General features: G+C 40.1%; 1 protein-coding gene across 2 annotated transcripts in view; it reads right to left on the bottom strand.

Annotated features, from left to right (window-relative positions):
- Nucleotides 1-19,208, bottom strand: part of PRORP (protein only RNase P catalytic subunit) — a 57,264-nt gene that overhangs the window by 32,856 nt on the left and 5,200 nt on the right. For both annotated transcript variants that reach the window (XM_082484926.1, XM_082484927.1), the window contains exon 4: nucleotides 14,757-14,889. In XM_082484926.1, coding sequence (XP_082341052.1) covers nucleotides 14,757-14,889 — 133 coding nt within the window. The remainder of the gene's footprint in view (nucleotides 1-14,756; nucleotides 14,890-19,208) is intronic.

The raw sequence follows: 19,208 nt of genomic DNA, 5'->3' as shown, positions 1-19,208 counted from the left end.
TGCTATAGTCATTGTTATGCAACAGCTGCAAGACAAAGCAACTTTACATACTAGTAGATCGTGACACTAACTCTTAACATTTCCAAATGTAAAATAAGCATTATATTTAGTTTCTCTGTAAGAATTCTGAAGTCTCTGAATGCCAGTCTCTGGATAACAGACCTACATTTAAACAAACCTTCATTTAGAAACTCTATTTGTGAGAAATACACAGCTTTAAAGCTAGCAAAACAATGAACTTTCTTAGTAGGTCAGAAATGCAGTGATTGAGCAAACCAACAGCATCCATCCAGTTTTTCCAACAGAAGGAAAAACCGCAATCGCTTTGGGCTTGAGACCCCATAGGAGGGGAACAGAATAAAAAGTAATAATAATAAAATCTTCAGGAATACCTCCTTTGATTTTTGAGGAAAGATTTAGTGCCTTTAGCAGACACTTGCATTAGATTTCTACTTCCTGCTTCTGACTGCTTTTAATAGACACAGGAACCCTAATCCATCCTGGTGGGCAGTGACCTGGTTTCATAAATGACCTTTCTAGTAACAGGTATGACTTATTTATCAGGCAATAGAGGTTTCACAGTCCAAGGCTATAAATGAACTTTCACAGGAACTCAAAACAATTGCAAATTTCATGCCGTCTGCTCAAAATTCAAGATGCATTTTTCTAATCTTGCCATCTCCCATGTAGCCATATAGCAATACATAAGTCTAAAGAAAAAACATCCCTTCAGCACCCAAACAAAAACCTATACAGCATACAAAGTTCTTCCTCGGAGAAAGGAATGAAAGAAAGAATTTATTTGTCCAGAAAATACATTGCTGTCAGACAGTAACAAATGATCACCAACTTCAATTTTAGTCAGAGTGTTTATGACAAATTATCTGAGGAAAAGAGTTACTTGTATTAAGAGTACAAACCAACCAAGTAATATAAAGATGCCTCACTCAGATGTTAAAATTTCAGGTATAATCTCCAAGTGAACAGAGGTGTACTGGTCAAAAGCACACCGACGAGAACACAAACAACACAGGGTTCATCTAGCACCACCAGAATCAATTGTCTTTTATGTGATCTTTCATTTCTCCATGGACTAAATAAGTATTATTGAGAAAGTATAAAAAGCTGGGAAAAAAAATTATCATCTCAAACAAAAAGGAATTGTTGGCAATTGTGAAGTGTGTCTTCCTGCTACCCCAGCCCCAATCTCAATGTATTTTATGTAGATGTATAAATATTCTCATTGCCATCTGACAGGGACACCAAGACACAGAAAAGAAGTCACTAGCAAAGGTGGTGTCAAGGAGCGGGAGGAGACAAACGCAAAACCAAACAACAAGGATTCCTCACTTATGGCCTTATGCCATCCAGTGGACTTCCCCATAGTTCAAAATCAGATGAGTCACCACTGTAATACTGGATGACTGTCTGAAATGATTAAAAAAAGATTAAAAGATTAAAAAAAAGGAACACACACAGACCAAACGAAGGTAAAATATGAGAGTTTTGAGACAAAAATGAATGAAAATGGAAAGGACAAAAGAAAGTGGAAGCAGGTGAAAACACACGGTAAACAATCCAATAGAGTGTTATTTTACTAATGCCAACAAATGCCAACCGTTATTTGAAGTAAGATGGTTACAGTCAAGTAGACGTTCTTATAAAGTATAATGTACACATAATCTTGTCTTCAAGGGCTCAGTTCAATACAAAACTAACACTTCATGAAGAATTTTTAAAGTGGTGTTTTATTTCAAGTGACAATAGTTTTAGAACAGTTCCTGAAGGGATGGGTTTTCTCTGATGGGCACAGTAGAGTGCTTTGTCACACGAACACCACACCACACCACAAGTTGGAGGAGCAGCAGTTTGGTGGGTCAGTTCTCCCCTCTGCGCACTCTTTGCTTGGCTCCCTCTCCTCTCCCAGCAGGGCAGATGGAGCAGCAGCTGCCGGGAGGGTCCTGTTGAGGTGCACCAGGATAGGCTCAGCACCTCTCAGAAGCCAGCTCCTGGATCTCTGTGGTTTACTTTTGGAGCTGGAGAGAAGTTGCAGCCTTTTCAGTGTCATTCCCTTGGCCACCCCACCTTTCCCAGCCATCTCCTCCTGACCACATCTCCTACTCTGTTCTCAAAAGATGCCTGACAGCATACCTCTGCCAGACTCCCAAATCTGCTCAATTGTTTTGCCTCACTACCAGTAAACTGCAATACAGTAGGGAGAGAAGGTTTGCTGCCACAGGAGACTCTTATTCACACAGGGAGACGAGGAGTTAATTGCAGAATAAGTGCAGAAGACAAATTGCCCAGTTTAATTTATGTCACCAAATACAAAAGACTCCAGTGAAAAGCCTTAGACAGACTGAAAATCCCCAAGGATCTGTTCATTTTCTCCTCATCATCCGTATTTCCCCAGTAGCACACAAGAGTGCTCCTTTCCTTTTCCAGAAAAAAAATACATAAAGAACCACAGAGAAGATGCAGGTTTGCTCCCCTGAGAGACAGTTTTTGAGTCACCGTATTTCCCACCCTCTCCGGACATAGGGAAGGAAAAGGGTGAAACCTGGGAATAAGTAGCAGGCTACATCATCCAGATTGCAGTGCAAAAGGTTATTCAAACAAACACAGACTTACATTATAAGAGAGAAAGTATACAATTTGAAGGATGCTGATTTTTCAAAGATCAGAATTTGCCTGGATTTTATGTAGATCCTACTTACAGCCACAGTACTCAAGAGATAATACACCCATGATCCTTTAAAGATTCTTCCCTAACTAGCCAACATAATAAGAAATTGAAGGTCTTTATAAGCAGTGAATGAAGCTAGGGTACAGCTGATCAAGAGAAGCCAGACACAATAATCATCAATGCAGTACAACGATGACACAAAAGTTGGTTTAGGCAAAAAGAAGTGAGCTATTCACACAGGCTTCCTCTTCCAAACAAGAGAATGCAACATGTAATCTACATACAGCCCTGTGTATGCCACAGGAACGTTCATATGCCTCCTGCTGAACACCACAAGAGGCACTTCTGATGAACCCCTGCAACACACCAACAAGTAGCAAAACATCCCTCTCTCTCTCGGTAAAAGCACTGAAAGAAACAAACAAAACCTTACACCGATTTCTAACTTGTTCCGACCAGGTTAATCTCACAAAGTTTCTGAGGAAAAGTGCATCCTCCCAGCCTCGGAAATGCTACTCAAACTCACTTCAACAGAGTTGGCAACTGAAGGGACAAAACTTCAAAAACACATTCAGCATTGCTTATTGATATAAGCAGTATGTCAATGGGGCCTACAAGAAAGCTAGAGAGGGATGTTTTGCAAGGGCATGTAGTGACAGGACAAGGGGTAATGGCTTCAAACTGGAAGAGGGGAGATTCAGATTAGATATCAGGAAGAAATTTTTCACTCTGAGGGTGGTGAGGCACTGCAACAGGTTGCCCAGGGAAGTTGTGGATGCCCCATCCCTGGAAGTGTTTAACGCCAGGCTGGATGGGTCTTTGAGCAACCTGGTCTAGTGGGAGTTGTCCCTGCCCATGGCAGGGGGGTTGGAACTAGGTGATCTTTAAGGTCCCTTCCAACCTAAACCATTCTATAATTCTATGGCATGACCCTCTTAATGCTCGGGAGCCCCAGAAAAGTGTTGCAATACAGCAGGGCTGTTACCTCACTGCGAGACTTTCCCCCAGCAGCCCATGCACGGTGTGAACACGCCTCCCCGCAGCAGGAACAGGGCAGCACAGCAGGGTGCTCACGGATGGCTCCAGTAATATCCTGTTTCACACCAAGTACCAAAGAAAAGGGAATTTTAAAAAACCCACCCGATTTCATTCATTGCCTAGCTGGGAAAATAGGGGAATGCCAACTACGCAACCATTAGAAATGATTCACTGCACCTTCTACGAAGAAAACTTATCTTTGCAAATGTGCACCACACTGACTAAACTGATTTGGAAGTAAGAGCCAGCCATAACAAACCCACGATGGAATTTATCTTGATGTGAAGAATTAAAGCCATTTAAGATAATTTTTTCTTTAACCACTAGCATGGGGGTGGCCGAAGTCCATTCATATCTTGGCAAAAGCACGGAACAATTGCATTTTTTTGCTATTCCACACCAGCTGGATGAGTCGCGCTATTTCACCATCGTTTTATACATATATGTACTGGTGCTGCCACTGCTTCTACCTTCCCCCTTCCCTCAGCCATTCAGTCCTAGCCTTGCCCCCTCCTCTGTCTACGCACACACGTTTGTTGGCAGAAGGAGAAAGACTCAAGTGGATGCACTGAGCCAACGTGAACTGAGCCTATATAACAGTCTTTAGCCTGCACCAGTCCCCCTGTTCAGGTCAGAGCACAGAGGTTTGTCCTGGCACGAAACTGCAGCCAGGACGTGGAATAGGAATGAGACTGGTAGCAGGTGAGACTACTGGGATCACCTTTTCCCACAGGTAGCCCTGACTATGCTAACTCACTAGATTGTGAAACTACATTTTATGAGATCTATCTCTCAACATGGGGTATTGCAGCAAAACAAGATAGAGGTTGGTTTTAAAAAACAGAAGTATAGGAATTATTGTTTGAAAAAGAAAGAAAGAAAAAAGATTGGGTTTGCTATTTTAAGCCCTTCATTTAAAAAATACATTTCTTCAAAAAAGTGTGACCTCAGACTTCAAAAGCTTGGCTTACACAATCAATAATATTTGAAATAGCAGCAGTAATAAATCTGAAAACAGGTCTTTTTTGTAAGAGTATTCATACTATTTCAACTTCTGTAAAAACATTCATAAACAGAAATGTGTGTTTTTCTTCCAACATCAGTGCACACACAGACTACAAGCCTCAAAAGCAAAACAAAAATGAGGGGAGGAATCCATTATTATTATTTACAGATTTACTACGTTAAATATGATAACATAGAAATAAACATTACAATGGAAGACAAAAAAGAAAGAACAGCTAAACAAGCATGTCCTTTGATAAGAGCAATTCAAATGAGTATTTTGAAATAATTTTAACATCTATAACAGATCTAAGGGTTTGACAACTTTCAAATCACAGAAAGGTTAGATCGCTTGAGCATTTTTCTCCTCAAGTCAAAATAGGAAATATGTTGGCAAGCAGAAATAAATATCATGGTATTGCTCAAATTCTTTAACAATCCAAAACGTCTGCTCTAAGTGCCAAAGAAACAAAGTAATATAACACACAAAGCAGACACAGGACCAAATCCATAGAGGACTTTTAAATACAGGAAAGGCTATTATGTTCATACCAACACATGGAATTTGAAAAAAAAAAAAAAAGAAAAAGAAAAAAACCCTACCAAAACCTATTAAAATCACTGCAGAAAAGGCTGCTTGTCACTTCTGATAAACAATAAAGTTTATGCTCACTCATCAGGAATGGTGGAGAGACGCTAAAGTCAAATTAAAAAAGTGCAAAAACTACAGTATTCAACATATACTGTTTCCAGAAGCATTCACAATAGTTTAAGCTTTGTATAACAGAAAAATCAGCGCTTCCCCTCTCCGTATGAAATGACAATATACTCAAGTGCAAGGAAAGATCGAATTCTAATTAACAGAATATTATACTGCATTTAACTATTCTGTAACTCTACCCTTATTATCAAACAGGGTGTTTTTCAACACCATAAGAGCAGCTTTTAGAGAAGTGAAAACATTCACTTTTTAACAGTTTCATAAAATACAAAGTGATGGGGGTTGCTTTGTTTTCAGCAATGTTTCTTGGTATCAGAATAAAAACACAGGAATGAGCATTGTAGTGTGAGAAATAAAATTCAGCTGTCAAACTGAAATCCAGCCAATTTTTTATTTTTTTTTTAAGGCGCCTTGTTGGAGCACTCTTAAATCTGTTTCTTGCTATGCCTGAAGGGTTTGAATATTTCCCCTACAGTTTCAAAGCTTGGAAATCCCCTTCAAACCCTCATAAGCAGGAAGGCTTTTCTCATCTTTGTGTATGGTATCACTATGTACTCTGGATTGTACGCGGTTTGTTTGTCCTCTGTTACATGCTTCTAGAGTTAACAAATAATCCAGGAGTCACAAACCCCTGTTGCTGTAGCCGTCAGAGACAGCGTCACAAGCAGGAAGGTACTTGCAGGCACATCGATGATCTGGCTGAGATGTGCTGTGTTGCCTGTTCGTAGTCCTCCATCAGCAGCAGGCAGTGTTGTCACGGGACTTGTTCCTCCCTGCCTACATCAAGCAGGAGTGGGTCAGTCACAAGGCCAGTGCAAAACCTGGTCCTCAACAATCCAAGCAGCACACTTCTGAAATGTCCTTCCTGAGCACGCTTAACACTGAGGGAAGAACAAGCAGTTTGTGCTGCCATCCTCAGTGGAAAAAAGCCCTCATCTTTGCAAGGCTGCCATCATAAGTACAAGAGTACAGAAATGGACCATACCAAGCTTTCTTTTAAAACAAACAAACAAAATAACCTTGCAAAGGCAGAAATAACTTGAATTCACAGTGCTTTCAAAATTAAAAACGCTGTTTTGGAACCTTTTCTTCTTAGGGCAAACCACCTAACAGAATGCTAAACCAGGAAAAGATTGACTTGAATGCACGCTTAAATACAATGCAACAGGCATTACAGAAAGACAGTGGAATAACATAAAAGCTATGCATCATGCACATTATAGAAAAGACAGTGTCCCGAAGACGTGAGGGAGACCAGCACGTAATTACAGACAGCTGATAATATCCATGTGGAAAAATGCTACATGAATATAAATCAGCGGGACAGACCTCCATGCAGCTTTCTCTGCTATGCTGGTACAAATGTTTGAAGCAAGTCTGAATAAGGAACTGGTCTAGCTGAAAAAACACCCACAAGAAACCAAAACGTTATTTTTTCATCTAGGTTTGTGTCCTGCTTACCATGGGGCTGTGCTCCCTTGTTTCCTGGCACACTTGCAGGGGCCAAAGGGGGCAGGAAATGAACAGCTGGCAGGGTGGTAAGGCTAGGTACGCCAGTTTCAAAATCACATTGCTACCAAATGCTTATACTAACTAGTATTTGCAATCTCAAGAGCAACAGCAACTGTTCTGGGGGACTGAATGGCACCACATGTTCTACGCCTATTTTAATATTTCTAGAAACAATCCAGAGAATTATAAACCTATGCACCCAGTTTCTGCACACTGTAATACAGTTGAACTGATTGCTAAAAATGGCGCAAACCCTCTGAAATATGATTAATGTGCACACCTTTTGCAAAGGAGTGTCTCTAAAAATTCTTTCCTTGTGTCATTGAAAAAGCAGGTAAAACAGAACCAGATGGCATTAACTAGATTTTCAAAAAAACTGACACAAGACTTCATAACAAGCTACTAAAACACTGAACTAATTAAAGCATTAAAAAAAGGCAAAAAAGAAAAAACAAAGGGTCATGCTAAAAAATTAGCAGCACCTTTCAAAGTTCTCTACTAATTCCCACATATATGAAATATTTTACAGATATTTAGAAAAAGGGATGGCACAGAAGCCAAACAAATGACAAATAAAAAAAAAAAAAAGAAATTTAGCATCAGAAAGATGAAACAATGCATAATATAGGAAGAATGCACTTATGTTTTACAGATTTCTGGAGGAACTGTATCAACTTAAATGATCATCATAGTATAATGAAAACATCTGCTCAAATTGCTGATGTTCTAAAACAAATCTAATCAAATCCTAAGAGATAAGGCATTGGATAGATAACATGAAATTATTATAACTTGTTAAGCTATTCTAATTATCATAAATTATAATGAAGCTCTATATTAGACAATTCCACATAGGTGCCTCCAGCATCAGAAGAATCTGTCTATGACCACAGCTGGAGACCAGCTCCTCAACTTAGAAGGACCTTTGGTAATGGAGCAAAGGACCAAATGGTAAAGGACCATTCCATAACAAAGTTCCAGGAGGTAACATTTCAAAGTGTCTTAAGTCAACATGTGCTCACACTAATTTTACTTTAGAAGTATTATCACAGAACTTAGCAATATTCAGAGACAGAGAACACTTAAAAAAAGGATGGCAGTGTATGCAGTCTGCATTATGTAAACATGTCTCAAGATCCTACTTAGTGGAATGCATGAGCTGCAAGTAAAGGACGTGTGTCCAAGAGGTTCCTGATAAAATAATCTCCTTAAAAATCAGCTAGTCAGATATTTCAGATTAGTTTGATTCTTTAGTTAAAAGGTACTGTTCTGACTTCATGTTTACAGTCCTGTCTGCCTTTGTGATCAGCTAATGAACAGGAAAATAGAAATATTTTATGAAGGTATCCCATTTCTTCTATTTCTTTCCATTTCTTCTTATACGTTCTAGCTAATGTAAGGAAGATACAGAATTGAGAAAAATCACTGCATCAGCAACCCACGTTTGTATTTTGCTTAGCAAGATCTTCAGGTGATATACAGTGGAAACAAGCTAAGATTAGAACCTGTATTTTAACCAAGCAATTGGTATTAAAAAAAAAAAAAAAAAATTAGAACCAGATTATTCTTGGTTAACTGCACTAACTGAAATATGAAGAATGTATCATGTTAGGAGAATTTCCAAACCAGAGGTGACAAAGTGGTAATTTAAAAAGACTGTGGAGGACACTGAAACAGGTTTAGACAGTGGATTGGAAGAAAGGAGCATTCTTGTGTGGCAGGGTGGCCTAATTTTGCTGCATAACCATTTGATGGCAAAGGAGACCAAGTGACCTGAACAAAATCCCAACTCATTCCTCGCTACGTGACTTGAGAAAAGGAGGACTGTGGACCACCCCAGAAGACCTGACCCAGCCCCAAGAAAGATTCTCTAACACTGAGGTAATTGAGGAAAAGAAATATGCACTGAATTTACAATGTTTTCATCTAGATCTATTTCTTGCTGCTAAGGAAGCAGCTAAGTCTTTTATCCTCCTGCCAAAAGACTCTCTGTGCTGCTGTTTGCTTCCATTATCAGGAGCCTCTGGGGTAAGGGAAAATACAAGAGAAACCCTAGAAAAATTCCAACTGCCTTTGTCTCTCACCACCCATTTCCCATTTGTCCTACCCTCTTCCCCTCCTTTTCCTTCCTCCCAGAAGTTCTCTCCCCTCTAGCAGATCACATCACAAGAAGAGCCTAACATTCACCCTGAATTAAATGGAGGCAGGAGGACAGAAAGTAAGCAGGATAAAGGCTGCAGCTGGGGCTGTAGTGCTGTCAGACTCTAAGCACTCTGCTACTGCAATTGTCTCAACACCCACCATAAACCATTACCTGTCTTTATTCTGTGCTTACTAGACCTACAAGATTGAGTACTGGCTCAAGCTCTGAGGCTAGTGTTCTCTCTAACCCCCAAACTAACTCCAGTTCTAGCCAAAACACTGCCACTGAAACAAACCCACAGCTAATCTTGAGCCCCATTCAGACAAGTTCTCCTCTATCCTTGTGGGTGTTACAAGACCTAGCAGCAAACCTGCCTCTTAAGGCAATGCAGGATTCTGCCCTATTGAATACTAACCCTATCCTGACTGAGACCTATGGCCCATATTTAGCAGAGATCTGGGAGAAAAAAAAAAAAAAAAAAGCTGTTCAACCCTATCTGCAAATGTTGTCTCATCTTTGTAGGGCTTCCCTAGACCTATGACTGCACATCTTCCCGATCCAGGAATCTTCAGGCTTGATATCAATATATTTAATTCTAATTGCAATGCTAACTCTACCCTTACCTACAAGCTAATGACCATACCCTTTCCATAACTAAAAATTAGCCACAAGGCAACAATGGACTTAGTCATCAATCTGCTATTCTGCAAAACCTAGAAAGTAAACTGTTCAGCACTGGTCATCCTATAATCAAACAGCTATAAGCAAGTCACAGTATCACAGTATGCTAGGGATTGGAAGGGACCTCAAAAGATCATCTAGTCCAATCCCCCTGTCGGAGCAGGAACACCTAGATGAGGTTGCACAGGAAGGCGTCCAGGCGAGTTTTGAATGTCTCCAGAGAAGGAGACTCCACAACCTCCCTGGGCAGCCTGTTCCAGTGCTCTGTCACCCTCACTGAGAAGAAGTTTCTTCTCAGATTTAAGTAGAACCTCTTGTGTTCCAGCTTGAATCCATTACCCCTTGTCCTATCATTGGTTGCTACTGAGAAGAGCCTGGCTCCATCCTCATGACATTCCCCCTTTATATATTTATAAACGCTAATAAGATCACCCCTCAGTCTCCTCTTCTCCAAACTAAAGAGACCCAGCTCCCTCAGTCTTTCCTCATAAGGGAGATGCTCCACTCCCTTAATCATCTTAGTTGCCCTACGCTGGACTCTCTCCAGCAGCTCTCTGTCCCTCTTGAACTGAGGGGCCCAGAACTGGACACAATATTCCAGATGCGGTCTCACCAGGGCAGAGTAGAGGGGAAGGAGGACCTCTCTCGATCTACTAACCACCCCCCTTCTAATACAGCCCAGGATGCCATTGGCCATTGGCCTTCTTGGCCACAAGGGCACAAGTCTTTTGATCAGTGTTGTTGCAGACTAGGTAACACATCTGTCCTTACCAATGACATCTCTAATTTCATGCTCTGGCCTAATCACAGCCATATTAAGCAAGCGCTTCATGTATTTTAACTCCCAAATATCCACTCTTACCCTAGTCTTATGCATAGCCCAACACAACATGTACCCAAAAGGCTACCAATAAGCACTTCATCTCCACTGGCATTAGCTCTCACTCAATCCAAATGAACTTGTAAGACTATAACAATAACTCAAGTTCTCTAGCACCTGCTGTCCAAAATACTAATCTCTAAACATCGCACTTTCAGGACTTTCTAGATTCAGCAATAACAGGTTCATCCATCCTCGTCATCCTTAAACCCCAGCCTACCTACAAGCCAGTAACTCATAACCATCCAAAAATTATTCATAACTCGCTCATCTAAGCCAACCTCAGCATCTCTAAGCCAACCTTCATCTGAGAGGAGAGGGGAGGGGAGGGGAGGGGAGGGAAAAAAAACCACAAGAAAAAAAGAAAGCAAGCTCAGAAATCTCAACCATCTTGAAGCCCAGGCTTAGCCCTAATCCTAACCCTAACTACAGCTCACTACTTCTATATTCCTCTCCAGAACTAAAAGAAAGCTTTCAACCCATGCTGGCAGCAGCAGGATTTTTGGTTCTTGCAGAAGCTAGCTCTGAATCCAAGTGCTGTCATTTTAAACCAGAACCTTACTAAGTGATCCACCCTGCCACAGAAATTACAAAGAGGACTTTCAGTAATTCCCACCTGAGAAGAAACCATAGGAACTGTTCTTGCCCAAAACAGCCCCATCCCAGCGCAAGGAGTTTTGCAGCATTCAGCAACATGCCAAATTTTTGCACTCCTACTGTAGAGGGCAAACACTTGCATGGGAATCTGATCACTTTGCTGCAATGTGGCATGTATCTGGGAAGGAAGGGGGCACATGAACCCATGGGAGAAATTCCACCCAGCTTTCTCCTTCCTTCCTCCCCTCAAAGTTCATTGCTCCCCAGCAGTGACAGGGAAGAGGTAACATATAGGGGAGTAGAGGTAGAGGAGGTAAACAGCACACATAGCCTGGGCTGTGGTGCACACTATGCAGAGAGTATCAGCTGTTTGCTGGGAAGGGGTTTTCTCTTCTTCAGCCCCTGATCTTCTCAGGAGACACAGCAGGCCTAGCTGAATTAACTAGCCTTCTCTTTCTCTCTGCTCCCAGGCATCTCAGGGCAGGTAAGGGTAGCTCACCTTAGAAACAGCTCAAGCACAGACAATTTTTATCTGACTTTGACCACAAGTTGAGAGTCAACAAAGCAGGTAGAAGAACGAGAAGATCACACTGAAAGTTGGGAGTGAAGGGTCTGCCAGATGGGGTTGGGGCAGACTGTGTCAGACACAGTTTTCATACAGTTTGGAGTACATAGGTTTTTCGGAAGTAACAAACTACTCCATTCCGAACAGCACTGACATATGCCACACAGCGCTTTGGGGCAAATCGTGGAGTTGGGAAACATGCACATGTGGAAGGAGAACCAAAGCATTACAGAAAAGAAAAGCTATAAATCTAAAAGTAAGAGAGCTTTATTTTCAAGGCTCCCTGGAAACAGCATAACCTCATTCAGTTGCAAAAATAACACTGAGATGAATGGGTCACTTCCTTTTCTCCCCCCCCAGTCTCTCATATTCTAGAAGAATAAGTAAAATCCCTTTACACACTTAGCCCAGATCTAGTGTGGGGACTTTACATGCCCACAAACCCATCTCTTCCTGCCTTCTTGACAGCACATACACATGTCCCATGTGCTTCCTTCCCCCTGCACAACAATCCTTTCAGGCTTATCAGGGGTATGTAGTAGTCACTAAGGGAATGAAATTACTCATTTGCATATAAATTATGCATTTGCATATTTGAGAGAAACACCTGGGAGCAGCTGCAACATGAAAGTCATCACAGCAGAAGTTGATTTTGCGTCTCAGTATACCAATTATACCATCTCAGGCTCAATGGCATAGCTCCCAATTAAATGCAGCCAGAGTAAACAACTAAACTAAACTAAAAACCTCATATAGACATTGGTACAAAAGGTGACAGTCTTGTTACAATTGTTTTCTTTCTATGGCAGCCTGCAAGGTTGCAGCTCACTATATTAGATCATCATATGACATCCTAATAGACCTTTCAGTAGTTGTGCATCAAGATCTGAATCAATGTCTATTTTTGATGTGTAACAAGTATTTCCGTATCACAGATAATCAGTTTTATAGTTCATGCAAGCCACCTTTTCAACATATCCGTAAATAGCGTTCACTACCATTCTGATGTACAGACCTAAGTTGTTTGATTTTCTTTCCTAAAAGTAATTATGAAAAAGATTCTTTGTTTTTAGTCACAGCTCAACAGAGTACTGTTGGGGGATCCTCAACAAACCAAATCTTTGCTCCTAAGTTTCTACTCTGATCGCATTTATTCTTAAGTGAAAGAAATAAAATCAAATAAAGCAATGATGCTGTTGCAAAAGTAAGACAAAAGCCTATTCCTCAGTGAAGAAAAGAAAAAAAGAAGATTCCAAATGCCTTACATATTTAATTTGAAACATTGTTGGAAAAAAATGTTTAGAGCTCAAACCAACTCAAACTGTTTCCCTGAATAATCATTTAATTGCAAGAAACACAGATGCACTAAAGAAAACTAGTTAGGAGAAAAGAAGGAATAGAAAGCTAATATGTTTTCTATTTGAATTGTGGCTACTACAAAAAAGTGACTGACTGGAAAATGGAAACTCCCCTCTCAGATATACTTGCTTACATCCTATTTTCAGCCTCTTCACCTAGTTTCCCCTCTGGAAAACCCTGGCTGCAGGAGAAGTCACACAGTCGGATATACCTAAAATGGGCAGCATATTTTCATCACCACACATCTGCTTTCACAGCACAAAGGCAACTAAAAAGTCCCAAATTTATTTCTGGAAACCTCTGACGTATCACGACAGTTTTGCCTCTACCCCACATCCATGCTCAAAATTCACTGAAGGAGCAGACTTCAAGCTGTGTGGCCAACAGTAAACACACCAAGTTCATCTCCATTCATCTCCTGGTGACCACCTGCTAACAGGGAACTGGAACAAGGTCAACTTAGAACTAGCAAGTGGGTGGCCCCAGAGCGCGAAATGATGGCATTTCAGCTATCACACGGACTAACAAAATCTGTTGACATCAAAATAGTGTATTGAGTCTTTTTTCATTAGATTGCATCCATTTGATCAATCAGGTTCTCAAACAGTGAGAACATTGTTTCTACTACTGCTCAATTTGGGCGTGAACGTCCTGTTAACCCAGAACTCCCTTCCTAAATCTCCCCGCCTTCAACTGGTACTGCTAACCTACTCTTGTGTACTTGACAAATTTGAAATTTTTAAGCCAGCAGTCACCACAGTGAACAGAAATGAAACTTCACAGACTAGACAGTTAACTGAATAAGGAATCAAAAGTTTTGTTGTTGTTGCTTTTGTTAATAAACCAATCTCAATCATAATTTTCACAAAGGCTTTTAGAGAACAGTTAAGAGTTAGTTGTACAGTGTACAATAAACACATCCTTTTGTTTATCTTGTAATATTATAGAACACCAGTATCCATTAAATACTTAAAATTATTACTACATTTTTAAGGATAATTTTATTCCCCTGTACAATTCACAGCCAGATCAGCTAAAAGTCTTGAACTGAAGAGAAAATCTGCATGGAAATTAGATGTCTGAACAATCGGCTGCGTGTACTACAAACACCCCAACACTAACTGTTTCAATTTTATCTAACTGTAACACACGCACAAGGTCTGTGTATGCAGAAAGCCTGAAGAATTAAACCTGGTGTCCCCTTCCGTATTCTCAGAACCAATGCAGAACGGAGGTGCCAGCTGCATCAAAATGACATCAATACTTATAAAGGTAGAGCAAAGCTACCCTGAAATGTGGCATTGGCTCCATCTAGTGGAGCTCAGCTTCATTCCATGTCGCTATTGCTGAACCACTATCTCGACAAAACATGAGTAAGAAAGACTTTGGTCAAGATTTAGATCCATTTTATAAACACAGCTGAAAAAGATACATAGGATACTTGAGTATCTAATGGCCTATTAGTGTTTAAAGCAAAGAAGAAAATATTTTTGGTGTTTTCAAAGTACCCGAACATTAATTGTATATTACCCTCCTAGCCAAGGAACCTGATAAGAGTGCAAGACCCACCTGTGGACTTGTCTTTCTAAAAGTGTCAGTTCCGTGAATCACATCCCTTATTATTCTTTCTTTGAGATTATTATACTCCTCTTCGGTGAGGTCACCATCCTCCAACTGATGGTGGCAAACTGGGCACTGTCCGCTGTAATAACGGTGAAACAAGAAAATAAAAGGATAAAGACTTTTAAGTAAGAAATACCCTAAATTTTACTAATTTATTGTCTGTGTATGAGCACAATTCTTTACAAGAGTGCAGTACATCACCAGAAAATCAGTTGTACTCTTTCCAGGATGCATCCAAAACCTACTAAAGTCACAAGAAATATTTCCATGTGATTCAATAGGATCAGCATCAAAGACTTAACTCTACAGACATTTGAGGATTTAGGACTAAAACTCTGCATGAGAGCATGGGGGAAAAAAAAAAAAAAGAGTATTTAAATGTTCACCAGCATTTATTTAGGCCTTGAGAGATCAGAGTTCAATTCTCAGCATTACCACAAATTTCCACATCTCTAATATTTTGAAGTTTCACTGCTACACAGGAAAGTCACCATACAGCACTGGCCTGGTCAGAACATACAAAGTAGCTGTAGGCATACTAGTTGAAGCTAGCAGGCAGACCAGAGCCTTGGTCTAGCTATAAATCCATTCCAAAGTGTTAAAACAAGAAAATGCACCTGTGACATGCTCTGCTATAGTGACACTGACTGCTTCTACACAAAAGCTATCTGTGCCTCGCTTATCAAGGTTTGGAATAACCAAACCTACAACAGGTGTAAGAATAACCTCACCTGAAAGAAAAAAAAAATACAAAAGAAAGAGAGAAAGAGAAGCTGACATAAATCTGCTGGATGGTTGGAAAAACAAATAATGAACAAGACTACCTTCTTCGTGCCACTTGCCTTTTTGCTATCAGACTTCCTCCTAGGCTAACACTGTTCAGATCTCTCCGAGGTAGTCAAAGTGAACAGACTGAGAGCAGAATGTGAATAAAACAGAAATACTGTTTGCTTTGAAAGCCCTCAGCAATACTAAGTCACCCTGGCTCTGTGTGTCTGTATGATGCCCAGTTCCACCAGAGATTTTCTAATATCAGGCTGACAGCACCCAAACAGAAAGCAGCTTTATATCACTCTCTGCTGGCGACTAATCACTACTTGTTTCTTGATTGCCAAGAAATTTCTGTTCCTGCACTGTAGCACAGGCTAAATATCATCACACTGGATCTAGGAATGCGGACTGCTGCAGATGAAAAAGCTCTGCAGCTACAGTCAACCAATGTTTGTGTTCATTTCCCAGAACCAGAAACATCACTCCATCATGCACAGCCATGTCAGTGATTGAGTGACTGCATGCAGCACTGGGACAGTTTACCATTCACATTTTCCACTTCTCAGTACTCTTAGTTTCCCTCTTGCAGGGCCAGCCAGCTATGGTAACAACTGTGGTTCTGCAAATCCCAAATCATACATTGTTTTGTCTCTGACACACAGAAGAACTCTCCACTGATCAGACCGTGCATGTTCTTAATACTAAAGGACCAAAGAGATTGAAAATCCATCAGGAAAGATTATAGAATAGAACAATAGAGGCTGTGAAAAAAAAAAACCAGGCCTCAAACTCTTTAGTTTCCTCAAGAAGAGTGATGGCATGCATAGCAGACCCTGAAAAATTTTCCAGACCAGCATGAGTGAGGCAATGCTACAGAGAACACACAGATCCATGCCAGCCAAGAGGCACAACTCTGTCTAACCAACCTAGTGCTGCAAGAACTCCCCAGTATTGGGAAAGGCCATCAATACAAACCACAAACACAAGAACTATGTCAACCGCTATGAGCTGGGGTTTTGGTCCTACCACCTGCTAGCACAGGACACACATAATTCCAAGATACAAAACAGGACAGGCCTAACTTCTGTGGCCTCCTCTGGGTTTTTGTATGATCCCTCAGAACTCTATATTGACAGAAAGAACAAGTATCTTTTTTCATATCTAGCCTTTTATGTTGTTTCATGTCCCACAGCCACGACCACTGCCCTAACACATAGTCTGAAGGAAATCAAACGGGAACTGTCATCGCTTCCATGTCCTATTTGTTCATTCTTTTCTTTCCTAGTTGTCTACAACTAGATGAAAAAGGAAAAAGAAAGAGTCAGATAGGACATTAACATACACTAAGGAAATTCACAGTCAGTCATCTCTGTTCTCAAGCACTTCATCACCAGACTGGACACTCCAGCCATGGTACCAAGAAAATAAGCAGAATCTAGTAGCTTCTCCAACAGGCAATAAAATGACACAGTCTGAATGGGTCTTTGGTTCTTCCTGGCTGACGAACAATTACTTTTTTGCAGCTTGCTCCCACTTAAGCTTCTCTTATGTGCAAGATATGTTGTTGATGTTTCACATTTTTCCTTTCTATCGTGCTCTGTTCAGAAGCCTATATTCACCCAGCTGGGCATAGTTTGAACTGAAGGAGTAACCATTCTTCTCTAAATCCACCCAAATATCTTACTTTCCCAAGCACAATCTCAGAACTGAATCATAGGATCTGAGCTTTAATGGAATTTGAGCTAAAATGGAGTGAGTTATTCTCCCCTGGCTCTCTGCACAGAGATACCATAGAGATGCCAAAGCTAAGCCATTGTAAATTTCTAAAACCATACCAATGGGAAACATTAAAATCTCCAAACTATTGATGTCTAGTATACATTAATGCACATACCATAAGCCAAGACTGCATCAATTGCAATGCTGACAGTGCGTTTACTGAATAAAAGTTATGCACAGAATCCCAACAGTGGACATTCACTGCTGCATACAAACAATACACTCCAGTTGCTCAACCCACTGTGGCCACTGCAGGCTTAGCCTACATATTAATATAAGCAATGAGACTGCCTGCTCATATAGCTGTAAAGTTACCATTAAATACACTTAATTGCATTAAGGAACTTCACAGTTTGGCAACAGAGAAGAAAGGCCTAATGAACTGTTATGAGGCTATTTCACAATCATTAAGCCTAAACTTTAAGGACCTGTCCCATAGTTAACTTGGATCCTTCTGCAACTACCCCTTTCAGATTGCTTGAAAATAGCAAACCTCCCCATACCCCAACAAATCAACCCACCCCAACCATCTATCAACTAAAGCTCCTGAGGCCACTTTCTTCTTGTGAATTCTCAATGTAGATTCCCAAAGGGAGCTAAGGCAAGACAGGCACAAGAAACACTCAGCATCTTACAAGACTGGACCCTTAGTCTAACTGCTGCTTTTTTGCAACCATACCTTTAAAATTACCTTGCAATTTTTGTTAAATTCTCATTGATAATTTTAGGATTTCACACCAAGAAATTCCCACACAGAAGTCTTTCACCTCTGTAGGATATATAGCTGTCCTTACAACTAATTAACCGTTTACCGACTTTTTTGAGGGACTACTTTTTTGAGATAGATTTGGATTATCATGGCACCTACACATCAAGCACGAAGTCAGACATGCTACAGTAATTTGAATGCAGGCTCAAAAAAAGTTGAGCTGCAGCTTTCTACAGCTAACCTTGGAAATCCAAAGCTTTTTGTAACTCTCCAAGCAAAATGGTCAGCAAACTTCAAGGTTTGTTTGCAGGGGTTTCAAACTTCTGGCTATCATAGTCCAAAGAAACAAGGAGCTCAGTGCTAGAGGAAGAAGAAAATACCCTGGATATGAGCATCTTAGATGTAACTGCCGGTATTTATACAAAATCAGAATAACCTATGAATAAGCCTATTAAATTGTCAAACTCAGTTTAGGAAAAAATAGTTCTGATTTTTTTAACTCAAGTCTCGTGTTTTAAGACATCAGTTATGCTGACTGCAGAGATGAGTCTAGTAACAATCACCACATGAGTTTCAGAGATACCTTAAGGGCTTTGTCCTTTATGATTAGGACCAAAAAAAAAAACCAACAAAACCAACAGACATTTTTTTTTGCTTTATTAAATCCTAAGGATCTTTTCTGTCAGCAGCCATTTAATTTAAACACAACAAAACTCTTATGTTCTTTTTATTTTCTTGGAACCATTTAAATTTTATTCAAATACTTATCCAAGTAGGCTACCTCAAATTTGTGATTTTCAAAATAAGAAATTTTCATAGAGTTATCACAAAATAAGTACCATATAGCACCTTGTCACCACTTTGTTCACAGATTCTTAATCCATGACAAAATGTGAAGTGATTTAAGTTAGTTTAGCTCTCAAAGTCTGTAAAGTTTACAGACAGTAAGATAATAAGCTACCTCTTAACCAAGACAATTAACTTCAGAATTTTAAAACTCTAAAGGCTGAAAAACGTTGTCTAGAATTTAGTGAATTATCATAATACAGTATAGTAACATACACGCAGTCATAAATAATAATAATCCATCTTACAGTGAACAACCCCTACTCTGAGGACAGTGAGTTATGCTGTTCTTT

This window comes from Vanellus vanellus (assembly GCF_965231255.1).
Source record: "Vanellus vanellus genome assembly, chromosome: 6".
In the NCBI taxonomy this organism is placed as follows: Eukaryota; Metazoa; Chordata; class Aves; order Charadriiformes; family Charadriidae; genus Vanellus; species Vanellus vanellus.
The sequence above is the reverse complement of the archived record's forward strand: the minus strand, read 5'-3'. Positions and strand labels throughout refer to the sequence as shown.